At 34.4% G+C, this 14,984-nt stretch overlaps 1 protein-coding gene across 1 annotated transcript in view; it reads right to left on the bottom strand.

The window, feature by feature from the left end:
- Nucleotides 1-14,984, bottom strand: part of NHLRC2 (NHL repeat containing 2) — a 58,886-nt gene that overhangs the window by 26,381 nt on the left and 17,521 nt on the right. Inside the window, exons 3-5 of the mRNA XM_044240570.1 lie at nucleotides 10,558-11,013; nucleotides 8,467-8,588; nucleotides 112-241 (exon numbers count right to left, since the gene is read on the bottom strand). Of these exons, the coding sequence (XP_044096505.1) occupies nucleotides 112-241; nucleotides 8,467-8,588; nucleotides 10,558-11,013 (708 nt within the window). The remainder of the gene's footprint in view (nucleotides 1-111; nucleotides 242-8,466; nucleotides 8,589-10,557; nucleotides 11,014-14,984) is intronic.

Below are 14,984 nucleotides of genomic sequence, written 5' to 3'. Positions count from 1 at the left end.
ATAAAACAAGTAGCAATTAGAATTAATCCAAATGAATGTCCCCGGAATATTTTAAGAATCTTAACATCTGTTGCAAAGTTTACTTATATTTAGTATTAAAAGTTTACATACCTGAAGTTCCAAAAACTACATCCCAAGGGGAACTAATGGGTTGTTCTTCTCCTTGAGCTCCACCTTCTTTATCTGTACCTTGAATTCCAATGCCAGCTACAGTGCTCACCATCTCAGCTTCTAGATCAATCTATAAAAATTAACATGTTTTATGCAATGTATGTTACTTTTTTTTTTCCTTTGGTACATGAAGATTTCCAATAGAACATATACAAAGTTTCTGCAACATAAATACTCTTAAAAAATAAAAAGCTAAAAAAGGACTAATCAAGAATAGGGGGAGCTTGTTATTCAAACGCACAAAACACAGTCCTTTTCATTTCCCCACCCACCCACTCCCTGCTTTCCTCATCACTGGACTCTACAAGGATTGGTGCTGATGTCATCTTAACTATAAAAGGTGTTGAAGAAAGTGAAATTTGAAATTTCAAAGCAAAATCTAGAAAGGTGCATGTTTCTTAAAAGTAAACACATGTATTTCAATTATGCTTGACTAGTAACTGACAATTATAGATCTTAATATGTGCTAGGCACTGATCCAAGAATCATCCATCCATCCATCCTCACAATAACCTATGACTGTGATTTTGATTAATATTGAGGAAACTGATGCACAGATCATAAAGGTAAGACAAAGATCTGGGATTTAAACCCAGTTAGTTCTAGCTCTATTACATTACACTGCCTCCACTTTATAAACTGGAAAAATGAAGTCTACTGAAAAAAGGCACTTTGGTTTAATCTCCTAAAATCCTTCTACCCACATTTACCATGAAAATTATCAAACACAAAAGTTGAAAGAATTTTGCAGCAAAGATCTATATACCCGCAACCTCCTATCAACATTTCATTTACTTGCTTTTCACGTATCTTACTGAGCTATCCATTTACACTTTTAGATGCATTTCAGAGTACACCATAAACATCAGTACACTGGCCCTAAATTTCTCAACAGGCTTATAATTAACAAGAATTCTGTATTTTTTCAGTTCCCTTTTTTTTGGAGCCGAGACTTACAATGAAATACACATATCTTGAGTGTACCATTCAATGAATTATCATAAATGCATGGTAGCCTCAACTTACATAAAGATACTGAATGTTATCTTCACTACAGTAAGTCCCTGCAAGCCTCCTTCCAATCTCTCCTACCCCCAAAGCCAAATAGTACTGTTTTTCCATCATAGGTCAGTCAGCTGTAGCTCTTCCACGACTTGAGATAAACTGAATCAAACAGTATGGACTCTTGTCTAAGAGGCTTCTTTCACTTACCAGGTTTTTGAGATTTATTTGTATACATGTAGTTTGTTCCTTTTTACTGCTGAGCAGTATTCCATGATAGGAAGGTACCACAGTTCATTTACTTATTTTCCTACTGATGGATACCTGGACTATTTCCAGTTTGGGGCCTTCAAACAGAGTTGCTCTCGATATTCTTGTGTTAAGTCTTTTGGTGAAGGTATCTTTTAACTTCTCTTTTGTACATACCCAGGACTATCACTGCTATGTTACAGGATTAGTTTGATTAAAAAAAAACAAAACTGCCTGAAGTTGGTCTATCATTTCTGTATTGCCTCCAATGTATTCAAGTTCCAATTACGCCACATCCTTGCCTTGCAAACCTATGGTGTGGTCATTCGTTCTTTTTTTCTTTCTTTTTTTGTCAGTCTTTTTAATTTTAACCAATATAGTGGATGTATTTCATTATGGTTTCACTTTGCGTTTCCTTTTTAACCCATGATGTTCATTACTTTATCGGTTTGTGGTCATTCTTACATCTTTTGAAAGAAGGTCTGTTCAAATCCTTGCCCATTTTTTACCTGTAGGAAACTTTATATTTCATGGATCTTAGTCCCTTCGGATATGTTTTGTAAATTTTTGTGACTAATTTCTAATAGCCTGTAGCTTGTCTTCATTGTCTTAACAGTAAATTTTAATAAGTTTTAAATTCTGATAAATTCAAATTTATCTTTTTTATGACTGTTTGTGTCCTGTCTTTGAGAAACCTTGCCTATCTGCAAGTCACAAAGATTCTCATGTTTTCTTCTAAAAACTTCATAGCTTTAACATTTACATTTAGGTCTGTGATGCATACTGAATTGATGTTTGTAATATGATATGTGAGATAGGGGTCACGTGTCTTTTTTTTCCCCCCCAAATGAGTATCTAGTTGTTCAAGCACAATAGGTAGAAATGACTTTCCTTTCTCCCTTATTACTTTGATGCTATCCTTATAAAAGTATCACACTGTCTTGACTTAGTATAATATTACACTGTCTTTAATCACATGGTGTATCTTTTAACTTTATTTTTCCAAGATTGTTATAGATACAATAAACCCTTTGTTTTCAAACCTCCATGTAAAAATACTGGAATCCACTTGTCATTCTCTTTAAAACAAAACAAAACAAACAGCCTGATGGAATTTTTATTTGAGATTGCATTAAATCTACAGGTCAATTTGGAGAGACTAGATATCTTAATCTTGAGCCTTCCAATCCAATCACTGGATTAATTTTTCTCAGCAATGTTAAATTTATTTTGTGTTTTATTATTATAAAATTTTAAAATTCATGTATTTTGTTAACTTATTCCCTGTATTTTCTATTACTGTAAATAAAATTATAAAATTCTAAACATTACTAGTATATAAAAATACTGTTGATCTTTTTATACTGATCAGCAACCTTCCTAAATTGACTTATTCAAGCAGTTTTTCTCATAGATTTCTTAGAATTTTCTACGTAGCTGATATGCAATTACCAAATAAAGACAAATAAAGACAGTTCTTTGCAGCCTGTATGCCTTTTCTTTTTCTTGCCTTATTACAATGGCTAGTACTTCCAGTATAATTTTTAACACGTGTGGTGAGAAGGGGGATCCTTGCCTTGTTACCAATCTTGGAGGAAAGGCATTCAATAATTTGCATTAAGTATAGCTCTAAGATTCTTATAGATGCCCTTTATCATACTGAAGATGTTCATTTCATGTTTACTAATTTTATCATAAACAGAAAAACATTTAAAAACATTTAATAGCTAATCTAGCAAAGCAATCATATGGTTATTATCTTTTATTCTGTTATTATGGTGAATTACATTGAATTAGTTAAGCAGTATCCTCCTGCATTATTTTTAGTGGCCATTCTTTAATCTCCTGAAAATGTAAAGAATATTCATCAATGTAACCTTATTTATATTTTTACTGAATCTAATCTGCAAAAATACAATAGGCATCTAGAGCTGGGTCCCTGAAATACATCTTGACTTAAGAAATGTATTTAAGACTTGGGGCACCTGGTTAAGCGTCTGCCTTCAGCTCAGGTCATAATCCTGGAGTCCCGGGATCAAGCCCACATTGGGCTCCCTGCTTAGCAGGGAGTTTGCCTCTCCCTCTGCGTGTTGCTCCTTGTGCTTGTGCTCTTTCTTTCTCTCTCTCTCTCATTCTATCTCAAATAAATAAATACAATTTTTAAAAAAGAGAGAGATGTATCAAAGACTAGTTATAATAATTCCTCTTGCAAAAGCCACAGGTCCAGGTGATGTTAAGAGGAGTTTTAATGAATATTCAAAAACTATTAATTCTAATGTTAGACAAATTACTAAAAGAAAAAAAAAGAGAAAAAAGCAAAAATTAATTAGCTCATTTGATGAAGCTGGTGTGACCCTGATTCCAAAATCAGGTGAGAACAGTATAAGAAAATATACAGCCATTTAATTTAGGAACATGAATTTTTAAAATATTTAATTTGGGATAATCAAATCCAACTTGACTTTTAAAAAAAATATCATGATTAGGTAAGATTTATCACAAGAATAAAAAGGTGACTGAACATCAAAAATCTCTTAACTCATTACATCAAGACACCAAGGGCAAAAAATTATTTCAATAAATGTAGAAAATGCATTTCACAAAATTATAAAATAATTCTTAGTAACCAGGAATAGAAAGTTTAGCCTCATGAATAATTTTATTTCCCAAAGTTATAAAAAATATTAAACTTCTGGAGAAAATTTATTCCCTTTAAGATTATGAGCATGACAAGACATATACTATTACTGCCAATGTTTAAAGGCATTTGAAGTTTTTGCCAACAATAAGATGTATAAAAATAAGAAGAGAAAAGATAAAACTCCCATTTGTTTTTCCAGACAATATAATTATTTACATGAGAAACAAACAGGACTTTACAGGAATGGATAGGCTAATCCTAAAATTCACATGGAATTGAAAGGGACTCAGAACAGTTACAACGATGCTGAAAAAGAAGAAAATGGGAGGACTCCTACTTTCTGATTTAAAAACTTATTAAAAGTTACTGTGAGGGGCGCCTGGGTGGCTCAGTGGGTTAAGCCTCTGCCTTCAGCTCAGGTCATGATCTCAGAGTCCTGAGATCAAACCCCGCATCAGGCTCTCTGCTCAGCAGGGAGCCTGCTTCCTCCTCTCTCTACACCTGCCTCTCTGCCTGCTTGTGATCTCTCTCTGTCAAATAAATAAATAAATAAAATCTTTAAAAAAAAAAAAAAGTTACTGTGATACAGGCATAAGAACTGATATGCCAGTGGAATTGACTCCAGAAATAAACCCATGCAGGTATGAGTAATTATTTTCTAAAGGTTGCCAAGACTACTCAATGGAGAAAAAAACATTTCACAAAATTATATGTTTTGTGGGGAAAATGGAGATAAAAGTCTCTTCAATACACGATTCTGGGATAACTGGATATCCACATTCAAAAGAATTAGGCTGGACCCCTACCTCACATCATATAAAAAAATAAATTCAAAATGGAGCAAATACTGAACTCAAGGGGCCATAACTATCAAATTCTCAGAAGAAAACACAGGAGTAAATCTTCATGATCTTGCATTTGGCAATGTAATCTTATATAAGACACCAAAAGCATTCGCAATGAAAGAAAACAATTGGGAATCATCAAAATTTAAAACTCTTAACATCAAAAGATATGATTAAGAAAGTGAAAAAGACAACCCACCAAATGTGAGAAAGTGTCTGAAAAATCACATATCCCATAGGGATTTGTATCTAGAATATACAGAGAACTCTTACAACTCAATTAGAAGAAATGCAACCAGGTTAAAAAACAGGTAAAGAATCTGAACAGACACTTCTCTAAAGAAGATATACAAGAGATCCATAAGGATGGGAACAGATGCTTGACATCTTTACTCATTAGGAAAATAATTAACAAAACCACAGAGGCCAAATCATGCCTAGTAAGAGGGCTAGAATTTAAAAAATGGAAAATAACAAATAATGGCGAAGATTTGGAAAAAATGGAACCCACAAATATTGCAGGTAGAAATGTAAAAAGGTACCACCACTGTGGAAAAGTTCAGCAGTTTCTTAAGAAGTTAAACATAAAATATAAAACATATAATTCAATAATTCCTTTAATTAGGTATCTACCCAGGAGAAATGAAAATATGAGTTTATGGGGCGCCTGCGTGGCTCAGTGGGTTAAAGCCTCTGCCTTCGGCTCAGGTCATGATCCCAGGGTCCTGGGATTGAGCCCAACATCGGGCTCTCTGCTCAGTAGGGAGCCTGCTTCTCCCTTCTCTCTGCCTGTCTCTCTGCCTACTTGTGATCTCTGTCAAATAAATAAATAAAATCTTTAAAAAAAATAGAAAATATGTCTTTACATAAAACTTATACATGAATTCATAACAACCAAAAAATTGGAAACACACTAAATGTCCATCAACTGATGGAAAAAATACGGCACAGCTATACAATGGAATGCCAGTCAGCAATGCAAAGAATAAACTGCTGATAAGCTACATCACAGATGAACTTCAAAAACACTGCTCAGAATAAAAGATGACACAAAAGGCCATATATTATATGATTCTATTTCTATGATATGTTCAAAAGAGGCAAATTTATAGACAGAAAGTAGATTAGGGCTGGGCCTAAAAACAAGGATTAACTGTAATTGGGCATGAGGGTTCTTATGGGGGACTAAAAATGTTCTAAAAACAACTTACAGTCATGGCTGTACAACTTATGTACATTTCCTAAAAATTCTCAGATTGTATACCTGAAATGGGTGCTATATAAAATACATCACAATAAAGTTGTTAGAAAAACACATGCAAACGTTATATCTTACAAGGTCATATACAAATAGAAAGATGTGAATCAAACATGCCAGAACGACTGGCTACAGGTCTGTTTATGTAGGGGAACAGCAAGAGTGGGACTAAAAAGGAATTTATAAATTTCTAAAGAAATTATTCTAAACAAAAGTCAGGTCTGCATGAAACAGTGATATCTGTGAAATATGAATATATATGATCAATCTTCTGCAAATGCGGCCTTAAACAAAAGTAAACTACAGTCCGTATTTTTATATATTTAAAAAAAGAAGAAATAATAATTCCATCTCACTTTATTTTGCAGACATTAAACTAAGTCATATAATTTAAAAATAAGTTCATGTAGTCTAAATTTTTGTGATTATGCTACTTAAAATGTAGTTGAAATGCAGTGAATACTCTAAAACCCATTACATTCTAAAGCAAGAAAAAACCACAGAATTATAAAAAGTACACTCTGAATATTGTGGGCTAACTACCTATTTTAACACCTTGTTAGATATCTAAGACACCATTCTGAATTATAGAAGCATATATACAACCCTGAAAAGACAATGATAAAGAAACAATGACCTTTAAGGATTGGTAACAACAGAAAGGCACTTTTTCCCAAAGCAGGAAATGGTGACATACCATAAAATCATTAATCCTACAAAAAGGTCTGCCTAAAAAAGACTCTTCCGTCAAATAAATTTAGAAATACTGCACATATATCCCCCAACTAATGTATTCACAATATATTAACATATTAAAGTCTCTAAGAACAAAGTCTCTAAGACTTATAAAGAATAAATCTGCTTTAATTAACAAATCCACAAAATCCTTGCCTCAGATGTTTTCAAATTAAGAGGAATACACACTTCAGAAACTATTTCACTAAATAGGTTATTTGCTCAAAAATTCATTCAGCAAATATCTATTGAACACCTATAATGGGCCAGCCTCTGTCCTAGGTGCTTAAGATTTCAGCAGTAAAAATAAATTTTGTGACCTCATGGAAATTTACCTTAAAGTGGTATACAAGTTCTATACATGTTTTTTCCTATTATATTACATGATAATATTGCCAAACGGCACAAATATCAATACAGAGAAAAAAATGAGAACAACAAGGAAGTACCTGAAACCATGTGCTTCGGCAGGATGGGTTAGATGAACTTAATTATTTTCTAAATAGACAGCAACATAAAGGCCAATGCATTAGAGCCAAAATATTTATTAATATGAGACGTTTAAAATAACTAAGTACTTCGACGGTGGGATACTATGCAGTCTTATCATTCACGTGACTAGTATGGAAAACAAATTTGAAAGAACTGCAGAAGATTATTATGTACAGTATGATGTCATTTGTTTAAAAAAGGATTCTCTAGAGACAGCCTTTTAAATATAAATTTATTTGTACAGGAGTAGAAAATTACTGAAAAGACAAATATTTTAACAATGGTTAGTTATCTCTAGGGACCCAGAATAGATGGTACAAGCCTTTTTTACCTTTATGTATTAATTCATGTTTAGTACATAAGAATCATATATAACTTTTATAATGAGGTAAAACGAGGGGTGCCTGGGTGGCTCAGTCAGCTAAGCATCTGCCTTTGGCTCAGGTCATGATCTCTGTACCAGGAACCTGGTACAGATGCCCGCATCAGGCTCCCTGCTCAGCAGGGAGGTCTGTTTCTCCCTTTCCTTCTGCCTCCTTTCCCTGCTCGTGCTATGTCACTGTTTGTCTGTCTGTCTCTTGCTCTCAAATAAATAAATAAAATCCTTTACAAATAATTTTTAAAAATGAGGTAAAACAAATTTTAAGACTGACTGATAATTATTTCCAGGCAAAGCATTAGAGCTGAAGGGAGGTGGGAATGGTATGATTTTTTTTTTTCTAGGTTTGAGAAAATTTAACTGAAAAAAGGACATAGCATCACTCTGTAAACAGTGGTTAGGAAAATACCGCAAAATGAGGAGTTTTAGGGTGATTAGGCACTTTGAAAAAAAGGATTAAAAAAAAAAACCTTGATTGACAGGTTTGTCTTCTGTGACAACTACAGGCTGACACACAGAAAAACAAGCTACCTAAGAATAAAACAAAAGCAGTTACCTCTGGGAAAAAAGCTGTATAAGAAGGATTTGAAGTGTTTAAAGTATCACCCTCTCATTCGAAATATTTAATGTAGCACACAAATGCCATTTTTTTTCTGAGTAGAAGATTAAAACTTTCCTTAAAATTGAAAATTACCTTTCTTATAAGGTGGTTTTCAGTATCTGCCACGTATATGATATTATTCCTTATGGCTACACCCTGTGGTGAATTAAAAGTTGACTCTGAAAATATTCCATCTTTTCTTCCAGGGTTGGGTCCTAAAAGACAAGATTGCCACAAGACAATTTTTTCCACTTAAAAAGTTATCTCAACACCGCCCCCCCCCCAAAATATTTTTCTTTCCTTTATTTTCTTTTTATTGTATCTGTAGGGGAAGATGGATGTTAGCTGAACCTGTTGTGGTAATCATCTTACAACATATATAAATCAAACCAAAATAAATAAAATTTGTATTGAAAGCTGGGATTTTAATATAAATAGCATTGATACTTTCACCTAAAAACTATTTCTCAAGATACATTTTTCTCAAGATTAAGTTTTGCTAATGACAGGGCTTACTGGATAATGGTTACTTTAGTAGCATACATCAGAAGAGAATATATATTTTAAACTACTTTAATTATCTACTACCTGGACTAGAAAGAATTAAAAATAATTTTAATCTTTTCACATCTAGATGAATGATTTTTTAACAATTTTGGAAGATATACTCCTTTGGCAATACACAGAAAATTATAAACCTTTTCCTTAGAAAAATATATATGCCTGTTAAGATGTCACAAAAAATTTCAAGGGGTTCCTAGATCCTGGGGGCCATTCAAGCATTTCTTAATAGTCTATGTGCCCCAGGTTAAGAAACCTGCATATTTACTATTTCACTTTGACCCAAAGTTCTGTAATATCCTATAAACGCTTGGAGAGACAAAGAGTGGTTCTGGTCTAATGGCCTACTTCTCAACGTCTCTAACACATGCAGAGTTTCAAGGGTGGAGAGTACACAACATAAAAACATGTAAGTGTTATTTCTGTGACCAGACAATAAGCCATACAAAGCCTGTAAGTCAGCACTCCCAAACTATGCTTTCGGGACTCTGCTGAGGTTAGTAAGAGAAGTAGTATGAACTCAGGACATGAACTCAAGAGCCCACGTGACTTAGTTTAAGATCTACCTCTTCCTAGCTAATGATCTAAGCAAGTTCTTTATATCTCAATTTCTCTTCTGTAAAATGGAGTAATAATATACCTAACTTATAGCACTGTGAGGACTAAATTAATACAGGTAAAGTGCTTAGAATAATGCCAGGCATATATATGTTTGCTATTATTACTATTATTAATAATACTATTATTGTTGTTAATGGGAGTTTCCTGTGGGAAAAAGGGAGAGTATCATGGTCCCTTTAGATTGTTAAATATTGTATGGTATAACCTCTCTTGAATATTTATGAGGTACATAAGCAAAGTAAAAGACTGAGGAGTAGAGGGACACCAACACCAATAAATGTCTCTTAAACACCTAACCCATATTTCCTAATTGTATCTGACCACAGAATTTTTAAAAATTATTGTAGATAACTTTCAATTTATTGCAAGATACCATTATTCCTAAAAACAGGTTTGGGAAAGAGCTTACTGCTGGTTTTTCTGTTTAACAAAGGAAAATATTTATTTATATCATTCTGAAATTATACAATTAAAAAACTTTTAGCCATTTAAATGAACCTACCAAAACATAATTTTTAAGCAACAATTCTCATAACTGCCTGTCATCAACTCAAACATCAAATTGCTGAAACAAAAGAAACATAAACACTAACATACACTCTAACAAAACAAAAACAAAAGGGAAGAAATGTGAAAAATTCCAGAGCTGGGAGAACAGTATCTAGGCATCCCAAGAATAGCACCAGGCTTAGGAATAAGACTAGTTTATTTGCATTGGTAATGCAGATAACCCCTACTTTATGTATTAATGCTGCATATGTTACCAAAGCAGGATTGCAAAGAGATGAATTACTTTTTGACTATTATGTTACTAGATGTCAATTCAACTTGAGGAAGCAGGATTAATAAGAATGTATTTAACACGTTTTATTAACTATGTAGATGTCAGTATGAGCCTGTTTTAGATCTAAAACCAGCTTGATAAATTTCAATTTTAATACATTTCCTTGAGCTTTTTTACTGTAAAATATATTATGTATCATAACTAGAAGCAAACTTTACCTCCAATGCTGTACTGAATTTCTCCATTCTTCCGGACGACCAAAATTCTATGATGTCCAGTGTCTGCTATTACCAATCTATTTGAAACATGGTCTACTGTTACTTTGCCAGGAAACAGCAATGGTGAAGGTGGCAAAGAATCTTTATAGAGTTTTACTTCAATTTTATTATCTCGGATCTGTCCTCTGTCTTTGTAATACTTTAACGCAATGGAAGTATATAAAAATAGTTTATCTTTGTGTCCCTCTCCAATCAAAGAAAATAACATATTTCCACGGGGTCCAAGTATGACCAGAGTTGGCCAGCAGGAAACTTCTAGTTCTTGCCAAAGACTGGCATCTGCATCATTAACCACGGGGTGGGTGATGTTGTATCGAAGAACAGCGCTCTTAATGTTATCCAGGACTTTTTCATTTGGAAACTTAGCCGAGTGAACGCCAACAATCAGAAGACCATCTAAATGGGAAAAATTTTAAGTTAACATCACGAAGCATTGAAGTTTGAATGTCACCATCCACACATTAGGTTATGGGTCATTAATAAATAGTCCAGAGTTTTTGTTTTTGTTTTTTAAGGGTAGAACTAAAATAGAGTTTTCAACTGCATTTAAACATGAATAAAAAAATTAACATTTAAATCTCATGACAATCTTGATTACATAAAAATAAATACGATCAAAATAATGTGGGTATTTCAGGACTGAACCTCTTTGTGTCCTTTATCTAGACAAATTTTTTAAAAACATTAATTTTTTTTAAGATTTTATTTATTTATTTGACAGAGAGAGATCACAAGTAGTCAGAGAGGTGGATAAAGAGAGAGGGGGGAAGCAGGGAGCCTGATGAAAGACTTGATCCCAGGACTCTGAGATCATGACCTGAGCCGAAGGCAGAGGCTTAACCCACTGAGCCACCCAGGCATCCCCAAAACATTAATTTCTTACAAAGATACTAAAATACTGTCATTTTTTCCCCTTTAAAATTCATAGTGGCTATGACTGCTTTTTCCTAGTATTTATTGTCATATTATCCTCTTAGGTTTTTCTGGCCTACCTACATTACAGATTAACAGACTGAATATAAGGTCTTTATTTAAAATTACTATTAAATGGGGGCACCTGGGTGGCTCAGTTGGGTTAAGCAACTGCCTTCGGCTTAGGTCATGATTCTGGAGTCTCAAGATCAGGTCTCACATCCGGGTCCCTGCTTGGTGGGGAGTCTGCATCTTCCTCTGACCTCTCCCCTCTCATGCTCTCTCTCAAATAAATAAATAAAATCTTTTAAAAATATACTATTAAATGGTTCTTAAAACAGGCCTTAATTGTAGATAGCAGAACTGCTAAAAACTAAGAACAACATATTTCTTTTACCTAATCAAAACAGTGCCTGGGTGGCTCAGTGGGTTAAGCCGCTGCCTTCGGCTCAGGTCATGATCTCAGGGTCCTGGGATCGAGTCCCGCATCGGGCTCTCTGCTCAGCGGGGAGCCTGCTTCCCTCTCTCTCTCTCTATCTCTCTCTACCAGCCTCTCCATCTACTTGTGATTTCTCTCTGTCAAGTAAATAAATAAAATCTTTAAAAAAAAACAAAACAGTGTGTCAAGAAAATGATATAGGGAAAAAAAAAGTAAAAAGCATTTGGCTGGATTCAGAGAAAGAACTCAATACTGATTACCAAGATAACAGAGGTAATATGTAAATTACAATTTCCCAACCCACTCATCAAAAACTATGCACATCAGCATGAAGAAAAAATAAAACCACAATAATTGGGGGTGTAATTTCCTGATAGCTCATCCATTTGTAACTATTAACTCCCAACAAAACACATACATCACATACATACACACAGAGCCCCCCTGTCTAAGGACCCAGAAAAGTACACAAAAGCAAGTACGTTGTTAGCAGGGGGTTAAACTTGGAGAAGTCGACCCTGAAGGGGAGTTTCCAGTTTCCTTTTCTCTTTCATGGCTTTGCCCTCAAGATGGCCCTCAGTTTAGAAGTAATGCAGGTGGTGAAAACAATGGAAATCCCTTCCTGGCCCAAGGAGCCAGGAAGACTGAAGGGTGTGGAGAAAACCTCAAGGGGAGGAGAGCAGGAGACAGGGACCCCCCCACATCTAAGTATGAACACTCACAAGTCTTGGCTTAACTCCTAAACTATACCTGTTTGAGGCAGGCCTACAAAAGTGTAGTGGAGGCTTGAGCTGAAGAACCAAGGATTGAGTTGCTGAGCTGATGAAAGCAGAGCAGAGCTGATCGAAGATGAAACAGAACTTAGAGTCTGAACCAACAAAGCTGAATGCCTGTGAAAACAAGGGACAGACCCCAGCACCAAAATAAAGCCGAAGTATGAATTAGTAGACAAAGACTTTAAAGGAACTATAACTATGCTCCATGAGGTAAAGAAAAACACACTTGAAATAAATGAAAAGATAGGAAATACAGAAATAGAAACTGTAAGAAAGAGCTAAATGAAAATTTTAGAACTTAAAAATACTATATTTAAAATAAATTCACAGGATGCCTGGGTGGCTCAGTCGATAAAGCAGCTGCCTTCAGTCTGGGTCATGATCCCAGCTTAGGATCGAGTCCCACATGGGGCTCCTTGCTCAGCAGGGAGCCTGCTTCTCCCTCTGCCTGCCACTCTCTGCCTGTGCTCGCTCTCTCTGACAAATAAATAAAATCTTTAAAAATTTTTTAAAAAATAAAATAAATTCACTGGATGGCCTCAATGGTAAAAAAGAGATGACAGAGAAAAGAGTCAATAAGCCTAAAAATAGCTCAATGGAAATTATCCAATATAAAGAACACAAAGAAAGAAGACTGGAAAGCAAAAATGAACAGAAGTTCATGGACCTGTGGAACAGTTTAAATGATTTAATGTAAGCAGATTTGGAATCACTGAATAAAAAAGACTGGGCAGAAAAAAAGTCTGAATAATACCAAAACTTCCAAAATCCAACTGACGATACAAATTTACAGAATTCAAGAAATTCAAGAATTCAAGAAATTCACTCTAAATAGGATAAATCAAAAGAAAACCACATTAAGACTCTGAAAACCAAAGATTAAAAACCAAACCCTATAAACATTTTGAAAGAAAATACACACAGAAATGACATTGTGATTAGCAGTTGTTTAGGCACTGGGAAGAATGGTGGTGGGGAGAAGTGGGAAGAATTGTACACAAAATATGTGTAGTTTACTGGGTGTCAAGTATACAAAAATACAGTTTTAAAAAAATTCATTAGCTCTGGAGTCATACTCCCTGTAATCAAATTCTGGCTTTACGACTTGCTGAGTTACTTTGGGCAAGTTACTTAACCTCTCTGGGCATTAGTTTTCTTATTCATAAAATTGGGAAAATAATAGTAACTGCCTCATAGGTCAGTTTTGAGGATCAAAAGAGATCATCTGGGGTGCCTGGGTGGCTCAATAGGTTAAGCGTCTACCTTCGGCTCAGGTCACGATCCTGGGGTCCTGGGATCGAGTCCTGCATCAGGCTCCCTGCTCGGTGGGGAGTTGCTTCTCCCTCCCACTCCCCCTGCTTGTGTTCCTGCTCTCACTGTGTCTCTCTCTGCCAAATACATAAATAAAATCTTTAAAAAAAAAAAAAGATAATCTGTATAAAACATTTAGCAAAGTACCTCGTATACTGTAAAAGCTCAATGAATGTTTACTATCATTTTTTTAAAGTTATAGGTACAAAGATAAACAATTAAAGAAAAATACATTTTCTAACTAAAGCAATTACTAAAATAAAATAGCAAGGAAAATACATCATTTGAACAAACTCAACAAATAAAATCTAATACATACAACGCTTATACATAATAATCATAAGTAAATATGAATGGGCTTCACTCATCTATTGAAAGAAAAAAATCTGGATACATTCTGTATACCAGAAATACAACTAAAACAAAGTTAACCAAAAAAGCTAAAAATAAAGGGGTAGGCAAAGGTGCACCAGGAAAAGAAAGCAATACAAGGTCATGATCCTAATATTAGACAAGGCAGATTTCAAGCACCAAAGCATTAAAAGTGACAAACATTTTAATGCAAAAAGCATTCACAACAAAGATAAAACAGTTACAGGATAAAAGAGTAATGAATATCCATGTACCAAATCATAAAAGCAGCAATCTAATAAAGCAGAAACATGCCGCTCTCAGTGTGAACCAGTTCAAGCAGATACAGAAAGCCTAATTAACATGATCAGTGAGGTAGATCTTATTGATATATCAAATTATACTGTGATAATATACTTCCTTCTGAAATATACCCAGAGTATTGATAAATACTGATCACATAAAGAAAGCATTATAAAGAATACACTCTAACCACATTATAATAAAACTGCATATTAATAACAAAAAACAAAAGTAGCCTCCATGCCCAGTGTGGAGCCCAATGCGGGGCTTGAACT

This window comes from Neovison vison, chromosome 2 (genome assembly GCF_020171115.1).
Source record: "Neovison vison isolate M4711 chromosome 2, ASM_NN_V1, whole genome shotgun sequence".
In the NCBI taxonomy this organism is placed as follows: domain Eukaryota; kingdom Metazoa; phylum Chordata; class Mammalia; order Carnivora; family Mustelidae; genus Neogale; species Neogale vison.
Note: the sequence above shows the minus strand (reverse complement) of the source record. Positions and strands in the feature narration are given on the sequence as shown.